At 33.1% G+C, this 19,449-nt stretch overlaps 1 protein-coding gene across 1 annotated transcript in view; it reads left to right on the top strand.

The window, feature by feature from the left end:
- Window positions 1-19,449, top strand: part of LOC145243409 (nicotinamide phosphoribosyltransferase-like) — a 73,677-nt gene that overhangs the window by 29,680 nt on the left and 24,548 nt on the right. Inside the window, exons 3-6 of the mRNA XM_080106264.1 lie at window positions 322-450; window positions 6,731-6,889; window positions 11,716-11,846; window positions 18,367-18,595. Coding sequence (XP_079962390.1) covers window positions 322-450; window positions 6,731-6,889; window positions 11,716-11,846; window positions 18,367-18,595 — 648 coding nt within the window. The remainder of the gene's footprint in view (window positions 1-321; window positions 451-6,730; window positions 6,890-11,715; window positions 11,847-18,366; window positions 18,596-19,449) is intronic.

Here is a 19,449-nt window from a genome sequence, read left to right as displayed (position 1 = left end):
GATATAATATTAAAATAGGAAGATATAATATTAAAATTGGAAGATATAATGTTAAAATTGGAAGATATAATGTTAAAACTGGAAGATATAATATTTAAATAGTAAAATATAATATTTAAATAGGAAGATATAATGTTAAAATTGGAAGATATAATATTAAAATTGGAAGAAATACAAAGAAGAGTGACTACACTAATCAATACATTAAAGAATCTATTATAAGAACATTATTATTGAAATGCTCAGTTTTCCTTATTTTTTTTTTTTTTCCTTTATTTTTACAAAACAACGACGAAAAATAAATCTCTTGCTATTTTCCAGAAACATAATGGGCATCTTCCTGTTCGAATAAAAGCAGTTCCTGAAGGCACGATTGTTCCAGTGAAGAATGTTTTGTTCACCGTTGAAAATACAGATCCAAAATGCTATTGGTTAACAAACCATTTAGAGGTAATTACAGGAATCAAAAATCATTTTTTTTATTTTTTTTATTTGCCCCCCCCCCCCGTCCCCCAATTTTTAAAAATAGTTTGATACACTGGAATCACAACTTTTAAAAGATTGGCAGCACGTTGACAACACTATTTACAATGTAAGAAGTATGCAGGATTCGCTATTTTTAAAAATCTATTAATAGATTAAAAACTTGCCGACATGGGTTGTCTATTATTGTTGGTATAATCGCATCGACACACCAGTTCCTATTAGATCACTAAAGTTAAGCATCATTGAGCCTGATAAGTACTAAAATGGGTGACTATTTAGGAATACCAGGAGCTGTATGTGCTCTCTACTTATTTCAGCATTGTTTCCAGTTGTCCAGGACTTCTCATTGCCATTGGAATTAAGTAGTGCTGACATGGGAAGAAATGTTAGCGATTGTGCAACCCTTGTTTCACAATTCAGTGTGTGTCATCTGATCATCCCTTTAGGATAATCAGATGATTCTTGTCGTTCTGATGGACGAACATCTGCGTCATGTTGTCATGACGATAATTTGAAATTCAAAACTAACAGATAGAAAGATTTAAAGGTTCAAGGATTATGGTTCATTTTGACCTGAAAATATTTTCTCATGTGTCACTGTCATATCAAAGAACGCAATTTCCTCACAAGTTGAAGTGATTCACTATAATATATGCTTAGAACTGAGATCGTCCCTGAACAAGGAGAGATAATTTTACCAAGTTTTATAGTTTTTATTTAGAATTCAACCTAATAAAAAAATTTTTAAAGACTACACAAAAAATGCTTATGATGTACACACCCATCACGAAACGAAAAATGTCATATTCCAAAACTCATATAAATTGACTAAGTAATTTTAATTTTATAAAGAAAATAATTTTTAGACGATTTAAAGTAATTAATGCGAAATCGTTAGCATTACAAGTTAGGATTATTGTGGATTTATCTGTCCTTGTTTTTTGTTTTTCTTTTTCATGATGCCAACATGAGACAGTTCATTTTTGTTTACTCATAAAATTGGATTTTCTTAGTTAAAAAACAAACTACTTGATAATTAACGTGATTTTTGGAATATGACATCTTCATTCCATGACAGGTATGTACATGATAAAGTTTTTTCTGTATTTTTGTTTTATTTTAATTAGGTTGAATTCTAAATAAGAACCAGTTTTCCTCTTGTTACCAGTCTGGGTTAGCTACTTCCAAACCGTGGGAAGAAGAGGAAACTTGGTTTTGAATAAGAGAAGATGATTTCAGCACTATTATGGAGGCTTTTTTAGTTTTACAAACTGTCAGTTGCTTTAAACTGTACTCAATGTTTTTTTTTTTTTTGTTTTTTTTTTTAAATTTATTATGTTAATAAACGTCTACTCTTGAAAATTACTGTTACATTTAAAAACATGTTTCTCTCCATATATAAATAGGGAGGTGGGGCCTCTCTGTGAAAATTCGAATACTCCAATTTTATTAGACATCAATTAAGACAGTGGTTTCCAACTTTTTTTTTTAAATTTTTTTCTTGGTCTGCACTCCTCAAGAAATTTCCCTCAAATCTTGCACCCAATAAATGGATTAAATCTATTAAGAGACGTATTTAATAGCCATTTAATAACAATACCTAATCCTAAAATGAAAGCAAGTAGAAAACAACAAAAAAAAGAACACAAAAGAGTAAAATATTCTATTTTTTATGTCAACTTTTCTCGCATCCTCCTGGAATAGCACTTTGCACCCCTCCCCATGAATATCATTTTGCAACCCCTGATATTCCCAAAATACCTCTCCTTTCCAAAGACTTATTCCCACTGAAGAAGCATGAGGGGTTAATGTCATCTCTACATGTATAAAGGTGATCCATTTGTCCAACTGACAGCAATATTAAAACATAACTTCATATGCTCAATAGTTTCTCCCTTTTAGACAAGATCTCAAAAAGAGCATCATATGAGGAAAGACAACATTAGAGTAGAAAATCTTCCATCATCTAGATAATTCTACAGTGAAGAGGTAGGATATTGTCCTCTATATATCAATAGGATAGCATATGTGTTATTTATTTTGTGTGTCACGCTTACATCCGAGTGACTGTCATTTAATTGTTATGACCTTCCATTTCTTGCAATAAATAATTTTACTAAGAATTCTTCATAAGTTTTGGTTTCAGTTTCGATTATAGCTGATGGCAATCCAGTAGTCTATTTTTTTTATAAATAATTTTCTCAAGAATTCTTCATAAGTTTTAGTTTCAGTTTCGATTATAGCTGAAGGAACTCAAGTTCTATATATATATATATATATATATATATATATATATATATATATATATATATATATATATTACATAAGTTTTGGTTTCGGTTTCAGTTTCGATTCAAGCTGATGCACCCAAGTGATATTGATATATATATATATTTTTTGAAATCGCAACTTTATAATATATAAAATTCGATAGAACATTAACTCTATAATAATATATACAAAATTTGTAAGAATTAAAATATCATATTTAAGCGTCCCTGCTAGCTTAGATAAATACTTTTGCAGTTTTAACAAAAGAGCTACAATATTATCAGAGTGTCTCCATTTACGTTGAACATCTACAGAATGCTAACATCAATATATTACATATGAATGAGTAACCTGTGGAATTTCCACAGGTCCCACTAGTTTAAATTACAGAGAAAGCTAAAGTTCATATATAATCAATGGTAAACGAATGTTGCTGTAATGCAAAATGATTTGCAATGAAAGAAGCAGTGATACTGGAAATTTGGGGTGGCATGATACTCAGACTTGGTGAACGATCTATTTTTGTTGGAATGAGTATTATTAGTGACTCCTAATGAATGAATAATAAATTAAATAATAATTGTAGACAAAAACATTTAACTTCTAAACTCCCATAATGCTTAGAAGGGTTTGAATTCTCTTATTTTCAGCAGAATTTCTGTTCTGCTTTGACCCTGTGCAATTCCACTGTGAATTATGCTTATCGTGTTCGAAAGAGATCAACATATGCCAAGAAACTAAACTCTGAATTGAATAACACCTGTAGCTTGATCTCTGGCTGTCTAAACCCTACCAACATGTCCCTGATAGTAGCGCCCTACATCAAAGTGACACTGTGCCTTGTTTGGGGTGAAAATGTAACAAAAAATTACAGCTATGGATCAGATGACTTCAGAATGGGCCTCCTCTTTCAACTGACACAGGAATATTGTCTTCTGAGGCTCTTCCTCTCGGTTTAGAAGCACCTTGATTCAAACTGAAACCAGGACTGGGGTGATCAAAAGTTGCTATGATCAGATGGGGCTACAGAACTGACTCGACCATCTGCGAATGTAGCGAGGAGGATTATACAATGCAATACTGCCTTGTCTTTCCGCTACAGCACGAAAGATTTTGCAAAATTAAATCGCTAGAATCTCTTGTAGATGTGAGTTCTCTGTTTTTCCATTGAAATTTGCTTCTTTTTAAGATTGTTCTTTCGCTAATCAAGCATTTTTCAAATTATCTTAAATGTTTTTCGTATTTATCGCTGATTCATCATGCAAGTTATTCTTTTTTTTGCCCTCCACTCTTTTTATCTATCTATCCACGCACACACTTTTTTGGGATGCCAGGTTGGAAAATTCATCCCACCTTGTTTTTCAAATTACTACAGAAAACAGTTTTATTTTTCACTTCTGAAAAAGATAAGTGCAAATTTGCATATTGAAGTTTTGTCAAACATGTTTACGCATTACACAGACTGAATGCACTTTTGTATTTTGACTAAAACTATTTCATGTTTATTTCGTATGCAAAAGAAACATCAACGCCCAAAAATTATTTGTGAATGACAGGCATATATTAAATTATTTGATTTATTCCACGCACTGCAACTAAACTTGCAACAATGCAAATGAAGAATGTGCATTTTTCTTCCTAATTTCGACATATGTCACAATCATGACATTAGAAAGGGAAACCAATATTAAAGCTATTGCAGCCAAACTTTGAAATGAAGAGTTGTTGAAGTCGTCGTCATCATCATCGTCATTATCATCATCATCATCATCAATTAATCTCCATTTTTACATGCTGGAATGTGTTGGAAAGCTTTTAGAAATTTACTTTATTAACCTATCTCTGGCCAGGTCTTTATTTATCCCCCTTTCTCTCAAATCATTCTTATCTCTCCCTCCATATTTTCATTGCCAACTGAACCTGCTACCTCAATTATTCTACACTAGCAGGGAGGCCTGACATTGCTCGGGATTGAATGATGATCAGGGAATGTTTCACACTCCCATATTTTTATTGTCATTGAAATCAGTGAAATAGTCCATTTTTCAATCAAATCAATTGATTGCCTGCTCTAGTTGGGGACTCATCGTGGTACACCAGGAGGAAGCTTCACATGCCTCACCACAGTGACTTAGTTCACAATACATTGTAGTCTCCATTGCATACTGTTGATTTTATCAAATTATTTTTTATGAATTAAAGTTTAAAATGAAAACATCACGTATCATTGTTCAGTTGTGTTCTAAACAGAAGCATTCATTTTGAACACGCCCCTGCTATATCAAAGAACTTAGTGCTGATTTTATATGTCAGGCCTTTTGGTTTGTGTGGTAATAAAACTTCTTAAATGCACTTGTGATATTAGGCTGTGTAAGGTTTTAACTTTGGTTAAAATCGCCTGTTCCTTCTTTCATTGGATTAATTTGATTATTGGTACTTATCGAATACATTTAGATACAAAACCTATCTAAGAACACTGCCAGACAAATAAAGTACACTTGTGTGAAATTTCATAAAAATCGGCTCAGCCATTTTCGAGTTCATAGGGAGCAAACTCACAGACAAAGTTCCTTTTATATAATAGTAGAGATAGAGATAGGGATTTTCTTATCTAAAACTAGCATCAATTTTTTTTTTTTAATATGATTACACCAATACCAACAAAGTTTTCTGTTCTTTACACAGCTCCTTATACTGTCCAGATTTAATTTTCGTCTGGGGTTATTAAATCTAAGCCGGTTCTTTAAAACTCACATTACACAACCATTGTATCATTCTCATATCATTTCTCTCCATGCAACGCATGTCCTCAACCCTTACTGGTCGCGTTTCATTTCTAAATGATATCACACTGTGAACACATGCCTGATGAACTCTTCCCTTGTTTGACAGTGGTAAAACTCTGCTAGTTAGCAATAGCAGAAGTTTCGGTGCTTATGGAATTTAAAAATCAAAGATAAAGAAACATCTTTATAATGTACATGCCCATTATGGAATGAAGTTCTCGTTCAAAAGAAAAATTGCTTGATATGATCCAGTAGGGTTTTTTTTTTTTTTTTTAAAGAGGAAAATTAAATTTTAGTGAGACTGATTGCAACGCAGCTATCTTGGCAATTTCAGCTACGAAGATTAGGAGGAGGGGGGGCACTAGGGGAGATAACTCCATCTAATTCTTGAAGTTTGCCAAAATCTGACAAGATTATTTTTACATTTTTGAATAAGTTTAGGTTTTCCTTTTTTTATTTTTACTGTTTGTTTTTTCTTTCACAAAATCATTTCAAAATATATTGACAAAATTATGACAACTTCATGTGCATTTTAGTACGATTGGTATTTGAGTACTATTGATGTTGCATGCCAGTTGAGGTTCTAACCTCAACAATCGGTCCAACAGAGACTAGGCCATTTTGATGGCATTTTAGCTGTCAAGCTGAGGCATCCGTTCTGGGTAGCTCTCAGAGATCAACCCTCCAAGGCCTTGTCTTTTAGGCAAAGTAAGTTTGTCTGAAACGCCCTCAGCGGGGAATGGTCAGGAAGCAACTGAGGCATTTTTTACAGGGCCAGAATGCTCTTTCTTTAGGGGTGAAGGGCTAGCTCATTCTGCCCACTTTTCAACCATGTGTCACATTCCCCCACTCCCGCTGTGAGAGAGAAGTAAATACCTACATTAACTTCAAAGGGAGGTGGCTATGATGAAATGGATAACAATGCCGTCTGACAACCTGGGTATGCCTAATTAGAATATAGTCAGTTTCATTGTACCATTTTCATTTATGGATGTTGACAACCTTCACATATTCCCTCCTGTTAGTAACTAAAAGAATCCAGATAAACCAACTCTGATGACGGAATCAAGCTGGTCAAAAAAAAAAAAACTAATGATATCTATATGTTATACAAATTTACTTTTTTTTATTAACTGTACCAATATTCTCATATTTTCATTGAAAATAAAATTTTTTTTTTTTTTCAGTCTTTACTCGTGCAGACATGGTACCCGACGACTGTGGCTACACTTTCATACTTCCAAAAGATCGTCCTTGCAAAGTACCTGAGAGAAACCGCAGAAAATCTGTCTCCACTTCCGTTCATGCTTCATGATTTTGGCTTCCGTGCATCAACTTGTGTCGAAGTTAGTCTCACTGATATTATCCTCATATTTTGCTTAATGCAGTTGCTAACGTGAATATCATTAGCAACACTGCCCCTCTCCTCCCGGGCCTTATCATCTCCTGGCTTATTTATACATAGTTTCATGGTATACAAAACCAGTCTTCCCAGCTCCAGGAGACTGGGCATGTTTCATTCCATAAAAGATATGATGTCTCCTGTTTCTCTGCAGGTTTTCCAACCAGGGCCCAAGAAGCTTAAAAAGAAAAGTTTCTATTTATTTATTTTTGTTTGCTAGATGTATGTATGTTTAATGAAATTTTCAAAATTTCTATTTGGATTATATGTTGTGAATATAATAAAATTTGTTCATTGTTTATTTTTATTAATTTAGAAACATATATATATATATATGTATGTATGTATGTATGTATGTATGTATGTATATATATATATATAATGTATATATATATATATATATATATATAATGTATATATATATATATATATATATAATGTATATATATATATATATATATAATGTATATATATATATATATAATGTATATATATATATATATATATATATATATATAATGTATATATATATATATATATATATATATATAATGTATATATATATATATATATATATATATATATATATAATGTATATATATATATATATATATATATATATATATGTATAATGTATATAATATATATATATATATACACACACACACAGGGTGGCCAATAAGTCACTTTACATTTTTTAAATTAAATAATTTTTTTTCTATTAGTATATTTTAATTTCTTTTTTCTGAATTATAAACTAGAATCTTTGGAAATTTTTGGTATGGATAAGTTTACAACAAAACAACGAGTGAAAATAATTGAATTTTACTTTGAAAAATGGACGATCAATTGTTGGAACGTGAAGATCTTATGTGTGCCATTTCAATGTTCAACATCTTTCTAGTAGTCCTGCAATAATGAACTTAGTGACGCGTTTTCAAGAGCAGGGTTCTGTAAATGGTAAGTCTAGGCGTGGACGGGGTCGCTTAGTACGTACACTTGAAAATACTGAAGATGTGAGGCATAGCATTGAAGAGAACCCAAACACATCCACTCAAAGCCGTTCTCAAGAACTTGCCATCTCATGGAGTTCTCTACAACGCATTCAAAAAAACTTGCACATGTATTCTTACAAGGTTCAATTAGTGCAATCTTTACAATCACAGACTTTCAGAAATGACTAAGTTATGTTGTCAGGTTTCAGGAAACTGCAAAACATGATAATGAGTTTATTCACAAGTTGATCATGAGAGATGAGGCTCATTTGAATAGGTATGTCAATAAGCAGAATATCAGATTCTGGGGTGCCAAAAATCCACGCCAAGTTTATGCAAGTCCAATGCACCCAGTTAAAGTCACAGTATGGTGTGAAAGGGTTATTGGGTCTTTCTTCTTTGAAGATGCGAATGAAAAATGCTGTGATTGTAAGTGCTGAGAGATATAGAGATGTACTAGTGAATTTTGTTCAACATTACTTAGCAAACATGCCAACCAAAGCCACAATACAGTTGTTAACTGTGATGTTTCAGGATCGAAAAATCTCTCAAAGTTACAATTTTGGATGGACTCCATGTTCACCTGATTTGACAGCACCAGATTTTGGGCTTTGAGTATATCTTAAAGACAAAGTATATGCAAATAAGTCTTGAACCATCCAACAACTTAAGGCAAGAAATTTTTCCTACAACCTCCGATGTTAAGAACTGTTATTGAGAATAGCTTAGAAACAGCTCGACTTTGCAAAACTGAAAATGGAGGCTACTTAAGAGACATTATCTTTTGTAATTAAATCAGAACAAATTTACGCACTAAACTGTGTAATAAAAAAAAGAATTAAATACAGTCATTTTTAAAGTCCTATACTGACTCAAATTTCAGGGTAAAAATCGAGTTTACTTTATTAAGATAGATAGATAGAAGAAGATAGATAGAAATATGTGTACTGTGTGGAATGATAACATTGTCGCCATAGAAAAGATGACATGATTCCATTTCCGTTTGATGAAAACCGGTTTTCTTTTTTTGTTGCAGATCATCTACTAGTTGGCCAATTGTGTACAAATCCCAAGAGCGATAGGAGCCGTCTATCACGCCTTAAAGTGACACAATGTTCAACGAGTGAGATCAGAGATACATCGCTGTACAACTCATGCTCTCTACTGATCCAAATTATAAAAACAGAACTATTGCAAGCACCGGCAAAATGCATCGCTGGATTGACACAAATAACAGGGGCGTGACTAGGGTGATAACAAAATTTACGGCTGCAGTTATGGTCTTTGGTGTATTTTTAAGTGAGGTACATCTTCGAAGTAACACCAAAGTGTACCTGTACATACTGAAGAGTGTGGTGATCCCTTGGTGCAATTAGGTGGCTGCTGGCAGACCCCGAGTGTAGCAGCAGGACTCGGCGTCGGCCCACAAGTCCAAAGAGACCCAGGCTTGGCTTTAGAAGGAGTGCTACGACTTTGTACTTTTCTCTCATTGCCTCCCTTCTTCCCCCGTCCTGAATCCACTGGACTTGGTCATTTGGTCATATATCAAGAACGTCACCAACATAACCTCCCACAACACCAAAGCCAGCCTGATTGCCGCCATCTGCCGAGTATTTGTCAAGCTCCTTCACCAGTGCTTGTGGAAAAGGCATATTCCCAGTTCTAGACCCTATCGAGGCAGTGATTAAAGTTGAAGGTGGCTACGTTGAATAGATGTCCGCTCAACAGCATAATCAAATTAACTGAATTGATTTTTTTCAATATAAGTTTTAAAATAAAGCTGTAGTGTTATTTTCTCTAGGGTGACAATTTTATATGTATATACATAGAATAGTTATAAATTATATACTAGCTGACCGAACCCGGTGTTGCTCAGGAGTATTTTGTTATCAATGTTAACCTGTACTGAATATTTTAAAATCTATTAATCCACCTGTGTAAATATCAGTCTTTAATGTGTTCACTTTAACATTCAAAAGATATAGTTATTAAAATGAAATGTTGTTTTTCCTATGAAAATCTGGTTTAAATAAAAATAAGTTGCTAATGATTAAAGCCGAAACTCATTATAACTGGAAAAGAAAATTGATTTAATAGATCCACTTCTATTTAGGTTAAGCATGAAATCCAACATAATAACTTAATATGTTATATATATATATATATATATATATATATATATATATAACTACTTTATTTATTCACATAAATTTAATATACGAAAGTATAGATTTATGCGTATTTACTTCAAAAGTGCTCAATACGTAGGTAGAGCTAGTTAGTAATTTATAAAATATATATGGCGATTAAGCTACACTGAATATTCTGCGTTTCATCCAACTATAGGATTCGTCAGGCTTATGCGCGAATTGTGTGGTTGCCTCTTTCTTTTATATATGTTGAGGATTTCTAGTTGGCCAATCAGCTTTCTAGTATCCACCGCGCCCCTTCCTATCAGCCAATGGGCATGCATTTTATCAAACAAAGGATCTGTTTAGGTATATTTATATGTATAAAAAAAAAAAAGGAGAACGTCTACCTAAAACCACTAACCTAGTTCTAAAACAGTGTAGCTTAATCGCCATATATATTTTATAAATTACTATATATATATATATATATATATATATATATATATATATATATGCATAAATACTAGCAGGACTACCCATCATTACCCAAAGTCATAATAAACTAGATAGAAGACGTTAAATAGTGTTATGGTCATTACTGCTTTCTTCAATCGAATAAGAGAATTTTTTTTATTTTTGAGGAGGGAAAAAATAAATCTTAGGAGGTCTTCAGAGCACTACTAAAAGCACCAAATAAAATTAAGGATATCCACAGAGCACTACAAGTTTATCCTATCAACTCTTTGTAGAGAAATGATAATAGGTAAGAATATGGCACAATCACGTTGACACATCGGTTCCCGCCAGATCACCAAAGTTGAGCAATGATGAGCCTGGCCAGTACCAGATGGGTGACCATTTGGGAAGGCTAGATGCTGTATGTACCATGCCAAGTTATAAGAAATTTTCAAGTTGGTATCTGGAGGTGTATTCACTGGGAGAGATGCACCCCTAGTTTTAGTTAAGACATGCATCTAGGAGAAGGTAACTCTGATGACGTCGGCAGCAGGACGTTGGATGGGCATGTAGGAAAATGAATGAATAGCAGATCAACAGTTCTATGGTATTAAGAGTTACATTATTTGACTGCAGCTAAGCGGATGATCTAATTACAATGGATAGGTGCAAACAGGTGAGTCAGATGCCACTGTGCTGGGGAAGGTAATAGAAACCTACCCCATGTATTCTGCCTAGTTCAAAATCATGTGATGGAATCTGAGGAATTGAACCAACAATGGACCGAAGCCTATCGAGAACACTAACCATGATTTCATCTACGGCATGAACATGCCACGATGCAAATAGAAGAAAAATAGGTAAGAAACAATAAATTGAATCCAGAGTTAGCCTTTTTCAATTAGAAAAAAAATGCTGGCTCATTTTACGATGGCATTCAAAATCGTGTTTAATTCTTGATAACATTCAATCTTACAATTGTTCATTTAACCTCCAAAGAATGAACCCTTTTTTTTTATGAATTTTAAATATTATTTTTCCGGTGTTAGGCTGATTAAAAATGAAATATCAACTTTGTAGGGGTTTGTTGTGTACTTTTGAAGTTTTTGATTAGATCGAGATTATGGTTATATAATACACGTTCTAATTTTCAATAAATAAGACACATAATATTCTGTCTTTTTTAGGGTGCTGGAATTGGAGATGCTGCTCATCTTGTTAATTTTAAAGGCACTGACACTATTGTTGGTTTAGTCATTGCTCAGAAGTATTATGGTTGTGAAATGGCTGGATATTCCATCCCTGCATCTGAACACAGGTAGTAAAAATTAAAAAAAATATATACTTTTTTCTTTGTACATTTTTTTTTTTAACTCAAAAAGTTGAAGAACTTCAAAAACAAGAGTGGTACCATTAAAACAAGTGACCTTTTGTGCTCCAGGATTTATTTTCCTACATAGTCACCATCATTCTCAATGACACGTCTCTGCTTCTGACGTATGTATACTAGGGCAGATCGATTTTGGAACCCCAGTGATGCAATGGGGATGATAGTTGGGGTTTAACATAGAAAAGACCTACACAAAATATTTTTTTCAAAGTCATTATCTTTGCTTGAGGAAATGACTTTCAAAGTTGAAAAATTAAAGTGTGTTTTAAACTATATTTTTAAATAAAATGAGTGAGGATAATGTATTAATAAAATAAATATTAACTGTAAAGGCAAAATTATGTTTTTTAAATAATAGCAACCAAAGTTCGCTTTTTCATTTTAGGAACTTTTTTTGGGTGGGAACATTTTTGATTTCACCGTTGTAAACATACACTCCTTATTGCTATTGAAAATTAACGTTTGTTTATTATTTAATTTAAAAACATTACGATTTTTAGGCTTAATTATTTTGCAAAGAGAAACGAAAAAGATTATTTTAAAATATATATTATTATATTTCAATGGCTGCAGTGAATTTAAACATATTTGTTTTATCTTTTTTAATTTGTTTTTCTATTAGGTTGGTGCAAAAATAATGTCATTTTTCGATATTCAAAAGAATGTCAAAAAAACATTATTTTTGCACGAATCTAATATTTCACATCAAATTTTATTTGAAATTTTTATTAAAATATGGTAATACTCCAGTTTTATATTAAAAAAAAATAGCCCATACAATTTTATTCTACACATTCTTTATGAAACATAACCACATAAATTTTTAAGTTTTTCTACTTAATAAAAAATATTTTGCAGAAAATTAGTTGCAAATTTTTATTTCTTTTATTTTTAGGGAGTATTTGTTTTTAAGCAGTATTTTTCTTCTAAAATTAGTTTTAAAATCAGATAACCCACAAAGGTTAATACGAATAAATAAGGAAACTACTTTAAAGGTTTTTCGGTACTTGTGCATCCGTGTTATTGTGCTAAAATAACTTTATTATTTAGAAAGCCATTCTGAACATGGGGAGGATGGGAGGGTGTGTTAACAATTTAAAAAACAAAAATATCATAAAAGTTAAATTTAACTTGAAAATACTATTAAAAATAGCATGGTAACATAGATACAGAAGCACTGGTTTTTCAAACTCAAAATGCTAAACACTCATTTAAAATGGCACAGCTACAGCAAGAATGAATCTCTTTATGAATAAATTCATGTTAGTGAAGGAGGAGCTAAAGTCTGCTAAAAAAATGTCTAAACTAAACATTACTATGCCTCTGATTTGGTCTGGTCCTCTCTCTTCAATACATCTAATTCAACTCTACAAAGTTTTTCATAGCCAGCACTTATTTTTTTACATATGAACTGGAAGATAGCCTAAAACAGTTTCCTTCAGTTATCATCCATTTATTTATTTTACTTTTCAGATTAAAATGTCAGTAAAAGCATGACGTTCAGTTTTAACCCGTGGTTCACAATATTTGCTGGTCCACCTTGTCGTTTGGATGAAACAGCACCCTCAACTTCACGACAAGTCATTTAGTTTAGTTATTTCCTCGAAAACAGTTATCCCCAGTTAAAATATAGTAAGATTTCTAAGTTAATTGCTAAGGAATTAATTAGTATTTGGCAAGCAGTTAATCCACAATTGCCCTTGTTAAGGGAATATTATATAGGACAGAAATCAATATACTTTGCTATAAGAGTGTCAAATAGATTGACAGGAAATCTCTTGCAGCAATCAAAGTGAAAAGAATAAAGGAACTGCTAGACAGACTGTTTAATATATCTTCTTATAGCTGTAAACTTCCTGTCTTGAGATGTGATGACTTTGCAGTAAAGTGCAAGACAGAAAATTGTCAAACAAGGCAGAAAGTCTGCACTTGTCCTCCTAACAAGGAGGCAAAATTAATTCTATAGATTCACCTGCAATTATGTTCCTTTTTTGTGAAAAATAAAATAATATATTGGTATTTATTATGTATTCTGACTCTATTATTAAACATGCAAATTTTGCAATTTTCAGGTTCCATTAGAAGAACTGCCATTTTAGAACAATTTTAAAATTAATTGATGGAACAACAAAAAGCCTAACAGCATTTTCTGGTCCTTTGGGTAAACTTTGTATCAATAATTATCAAGACTGGCCTCAAGTAGAATTCTAAAAAATTAGTGGCCCTCTCGATCATCATTATCTGACAGCAGAAGAAACAAATAATTTAAGTGAAGACCAGAGACTATTTTTTGAGTATGCTGTTGGCATTTCTTGAGGAGTTAACCTAAGATATGCAGCTTAGAAAATGGGGCCCTTCAATCGAGCAAAATGGCTAACATTAGCTATAAGGTTAATGTGTTTATGGACCAGAGGTGTCTATCCTCAAACACTATGATAAATTAAACATTCTGCCAAATTTATCATCCAAGTGTATGCAGTTAGTTGGTTTGAGATCAAAACCAACAAAGATGTTTTTAACCAACAAGAGTATATTTTTAATATGATTCAGACAACAAAACAACAGTTAACTGCAATCCAAAATACTGTTTTAAACAGTTTAAAATATAGTGCTTTTGCACTACTTCCAGAAAATATCATAATATCGATGATAAACTCAGATGAATTGGATATGAGAGAAAAGGGCATTTAAACACTTTTGTCCATTAGGTAAATAAATATTTATCTATTAAATTTTATTAGTTTTCTCAACTTACCCAAACAATAGTCAGTTTTATTCATATTACATCACAAAAATATAAAAAAATAAGTGTTTTCAAATAATTGTTTTTTTGTGTGTTTTATTTTTCCAGAAATAGTGAATAACCAAAAAAAAAACAGACTGGAAAAGATTACTTCTATCAATTTTGCAGGCACACACTCATCAAATTTGATTGATTTGTCTCAAAAAGTATATGGACAGGAAGTAAGACATAGACAAATTATTACAAAGTCATTGTGCCATCAGATTAGACCTTCATTTTCCTCAAAAGGAAATTGCACAGAACAATTTAGTTCTATTATAACATAGTTTTTATTGCATTTAATAAAAAATTAAAATATGTTGTTCTGTAACTTGTATCAAGTTGTTATATTGTGTAATACATATTCACATATCTTTTTGAATTGTGAAATTTAAAAGACTTAGTTGCTAATTAGCTTTTTTTACAATTTTTGTTTAATCAATGCAGTAAAAGTTGAGATATTTTGCTAGCTGTGATTCATAATTAAAATTATAATTCATGTATTTATTTTTCTTTCAATGTATTTCATATAAATATATCAATTTTAATTGAATTTTTATAAAAAATAGTGAAATTTCAAAGTCAGTATTGTGTAAAATGCTATGAAAATGGAGGATTTCTCACATTTTTCCACACGATTTTTTAAATGAAATGCTCAATTTTCTGTTCAAGATGGGAATCTAATTTTTGGTATCTGTTCTTATCATATCAAATCCCAACTATCATCAGCAGTGCCATGTTGATTTTCTGAAAAAAGTTGCAAATCAACCTGTCCTAATATACACGGAAGGGGTTGCTTTCTCAGAGTCTCACAAAATTAATATCTGCAATAGAGAGATGAAACTTTCAGGACATAAATGCATACAAGTGGTCTAAAAGAGAGGAGGTATCACGTTTTGAATGCCTTCCTAACGTAGCAACTTTTCAGTAATGGTCAAGTGCCTGCCCAGGTCTGCAGAATAACTTCGTCCATGCATGGAGCATTGTTGCTACATCTGAGCTGGTATATCTACCACAAGTCTCTCAGTCTTAGACAGGGTTAAAAAAAAAAGTCTCAACTTTAATAGGTTCCCCACTATCAACCAAGCTCTAATCTCTGTCCCATCACTGCAATGTTGCATCCCTGTGCCTGTTTTACAAGTATTTTAATGGAATGTGCTTCGATGTACTCATAGTACTTGTGTACTCTCTATGCACATACCCCCGACAAACATGCCTAGCAGCAAAATCCCACTCCTACACTGTTGAGGTCTCTAGGTGCTGAAAAGCGTTCTACTCCAGTAATGTTTTTCTTCAGACTACTAGACTTTGGAATTCCCTTCCTTTTTCCTGCTTCTCTGGCTGTACTAACATGCTAAAGTTGAAATGTAAAGTGAATAGATATCTCGCTGCTCAACCCCCCTTTAGTCCCTTATTAGACAAGATCCTAAATAGTAGCCCCTTATGTTCCAAGTGGCAAAATGCCTTGGTTGGGGGTGAAAAAGAGTAAAAGAAATAAAACTTTTGCAGTGAGTTCTTTTTTTTTTTTTTTTTTTTTTTTTTGCATTTTCACCCTAAACAAGGCACATCGGCACTTTGATCTAGGGGGCTACTATCGGGGACATAAGTTGTAGGGATACTATCTAGGGAGTTGACCTGCTAGATGTCTGTTCACATACACTTGAACTTCTGCATGTCAGTACAGTCGGGGAAAGGAGTTCCAAAGTCTAGCAGTTCTGGGAAAGAAACTATAAGAGTAGAAGGCTTTCTGGCATCTGGGGATCTCTACTGAACTTAAACTAAACTTAAAAATCACTTATGGGCGAAATGTGTAGACAAAACAAAATAAGTCCATTTTTTCATTGATTTCTCAGCAAAATCAACAGGGAAACCTTATGAAATATTTTGTTTATTGATATAATTCTTCTTTTTTTACTTTTTTTACTGTTATTTCACCCGCAACCAAGCACATTGCCACTAAGTCATAAGGGGCTGCTATTTGGAATCAGATTTGCCAGAATACTATGTAGGGAGTTTGAGCAGCGAGATACCTGTTCACATTACACTTGAACTTTTGCATGTCAGTACAGTCAGGAAGCAGAGCCCTGGGAGGGAATTCCAAAGTGTAGCAGTTCGAGAGCAGAAGCTATTTGAGTAGAAAGCTTTACAGCATCTAAGGATCTCTACAGTGTAGGGGCGGGATTTTGCTGCTTGTCTGGTTTGTCAGAAGTATTAAGATCAAGGGGGTACTAGTGGGAAAATGGGAACCTGGAAGGGAGTTCCAAAATCTAGAGCAGTTCTAGGGAAGAAACTATTAGAGTAAAAGGCTTTCTTACATCTAGGGATCTCTACTGTATAGGGGTGGGATTTAGCTGCTTGTTGGATTTATTAGTCAAGGGTGTACAAGGGATTGTAGTTTGTCAGAACATCCACTATTAAAATACTTATAGAACAGGCAGAGGGATGTGATATTTTGTCGATCACTGCTATTTTTTTTTACACAGTTTCTGTATATAGATCATTTTTTTTAATCTTATTCCTTCGAGTAACACCTAAAACTGCTCTTATGTTCTGAATCTTAAATTTTGGTTTTCAAATCTTGCTTAACTTGCTTAGTGTTTTCCATTCCAGCCCAATTTGACTTTCCTTTTTGTGCTATCTGCAAACCAAGATATTTCAGATCATGCACCTATTTCAATACCTCACCACTCAATATTTTTTAAATCTCTCACATATCGGTTGAACAACATACATTCCGTCGCTTTGCAGTTTGCATGCAGCCCAATAGTTTCTGCTGCCATTTATAATCCTGATAGAAATAGTTGGGCTTGCTCCATATAACTTGCAGAGAAAAGCCAAATGGAAATCTTCTGAATTCTTAAAAAAAATTTATTTTTTAACTTTTGTTCACCCTAAACCAGGCATATTGCCACTTAAGCATAAGAGCTACTATGATAGGTGTCAGATTCATAAAGTGAGGGTAAACTGGATGGGGAGTTTGGAAGCAAATATTTGTTTATATTAAATTTTAATTTCTGCATGTTGGCATGGTTGATGATACAAGGAGGGAATTTCAAAGGCTAGTGGTCTGAGGAGGGTCACAATTATGGTAGAAAATCTTTCAGTATCTAGGACTTTCTACAGTGAAGGGGTGTGATTTTGTTGCCAATTAGGTAGGTTGGGGTATTTATGTTGAGGGATTACAAGTGCAGAAACTTTATTATAACATTTATTTACATTCTCTCCAGGTGGTTAGACACAAGGTCAGGTGTAGGTTAGATGAAAGTTTTTATGTAGAACAAACTGGATTCAAACCTGGTACACCCAGGTTTTCAGTCTGTGTCGTTAACTACTTAGCCACCATCACTCCTAAGTTCATTATAGCATATCTCATGAAAGCACCGGTAAACTAAGCACAGAAGTACAGCACTGCAGTGATGCAAAAGAGATGATTCTTGGGAGACAGTACAGGACCTATTAGGTTAAAAATTCTTTTTTTTTTTTGCTCTCTCCAAAAGGGAAAGGTTAGTGAGTGGTACACCAGCGCAATTCTTATTATTAGTTGACAGATATGAACCTTTATATGTCTTTCCTTTCATTCATTTAATTATTTTTTTCATTATTTCTTATTTCTTTCATGCCAAATCTTTGATAGATCTAATGGTATTTTCTGTTTTAATTTCTTAGCACAATTACAACGTGGGGCAAAGAAGCAGAAGTTGAAGGTTTCAGAAACATGTTAGAAAAATTTCCTACCGGTATGGTCTCCTGTGTTAGTGACAGCTATAACATTTGGAATGCTTGCGAGAAATATTGGGGTGAAGACCTGCACGATTTGGTTGTCAAGAGGGGCAAGAGTAACGGACGATTGGTAGTGCGGCCAGACTCTGGCAAACCGTCAGAAGTTGTTGTTAAGGTAAGAACTCTTGCATGGCTTGCTCAGTATTTCTAGATCCAAGTTTTCATGCTAGAAATTCTATCAATATGTTTTTAACATTTATAGGTTTTCTCAGTGTAATTTTGCTTTTTTTTTTTTTTTTTTTATTCAGAAAAAATAAATTTCTGTTAAAATTGCTAGAGCATCACATGGATGTGATTTCTCCGCTCTTCGATTGAAATCGTTTTTTTTTTTTAATAAGAAACAGTTAATTTCTGTCAAATCTTGTCAAATCACTAGGGTCTTACTTCTTTATTTTTTCATCACCATTTTAATTTCTGTCAATTTTTTCATTTTAATTTCTGTCAATTTTTCCATTTGAATTTCTGTCAATTTTTCATCACCATTTTAATTTCTGTCAAATCACTAGAGTCTTACCTCTACTTTTTCATCATCATTACTCACTGGAAGGTAACGGTTGCTTCTGTTGCCTACAGATAATTTCATGGTTCTTGCCCCACGGCAATGCTTAAATACCACCCTGTGCTGCAGCTGAACAAACCAAACCTCTCTTCATAATCACACTTATGCTTGCTCAGAGATGTACTGGCAGTCTCCTTTCGCATTGTGTTCTGCAGTCCTGAACATGCTGCCTCACAATTTTGTGAATGAACATATATCACGGTCACATTTTCGGAGTTCTGTATTGGCTAACTATCGTGATATTCCTATGCATTCCCTAATTAGCTTAGTAGCCTCTATCTATTGCTAAAGGTTTTATGACCATCTATAATATAAAAGCGAAAATGTTTGTTAGTGTATGCGCTTTTTTTGTATGTCTGGCAAAGGTTGGGGGGGGGCGCTCGGAGGCGGGGTACCATGTCTCAGAACGT

Source organism: Euprymna scolopes, chromosome 22, assembly GCF_053919585.1.
Source record: "Euprymna scolopes isolate OS-2025 chromosome 22, ASM5391958v1, whole genome shotgun sequence".
In the NCBI taxonomy this organism is placed as follows: Eukaryota; Metazoa; Mollusca; class Cephalopoda; order Sepiida; family Sepiolidae; genus Euprymna; species Euprymna scolopes.
The sequence above is the reverse complement of the archived record's forward strand: the minus strand, read 5'-3'. Positions and strand labels throughout refer to the sequence as shown.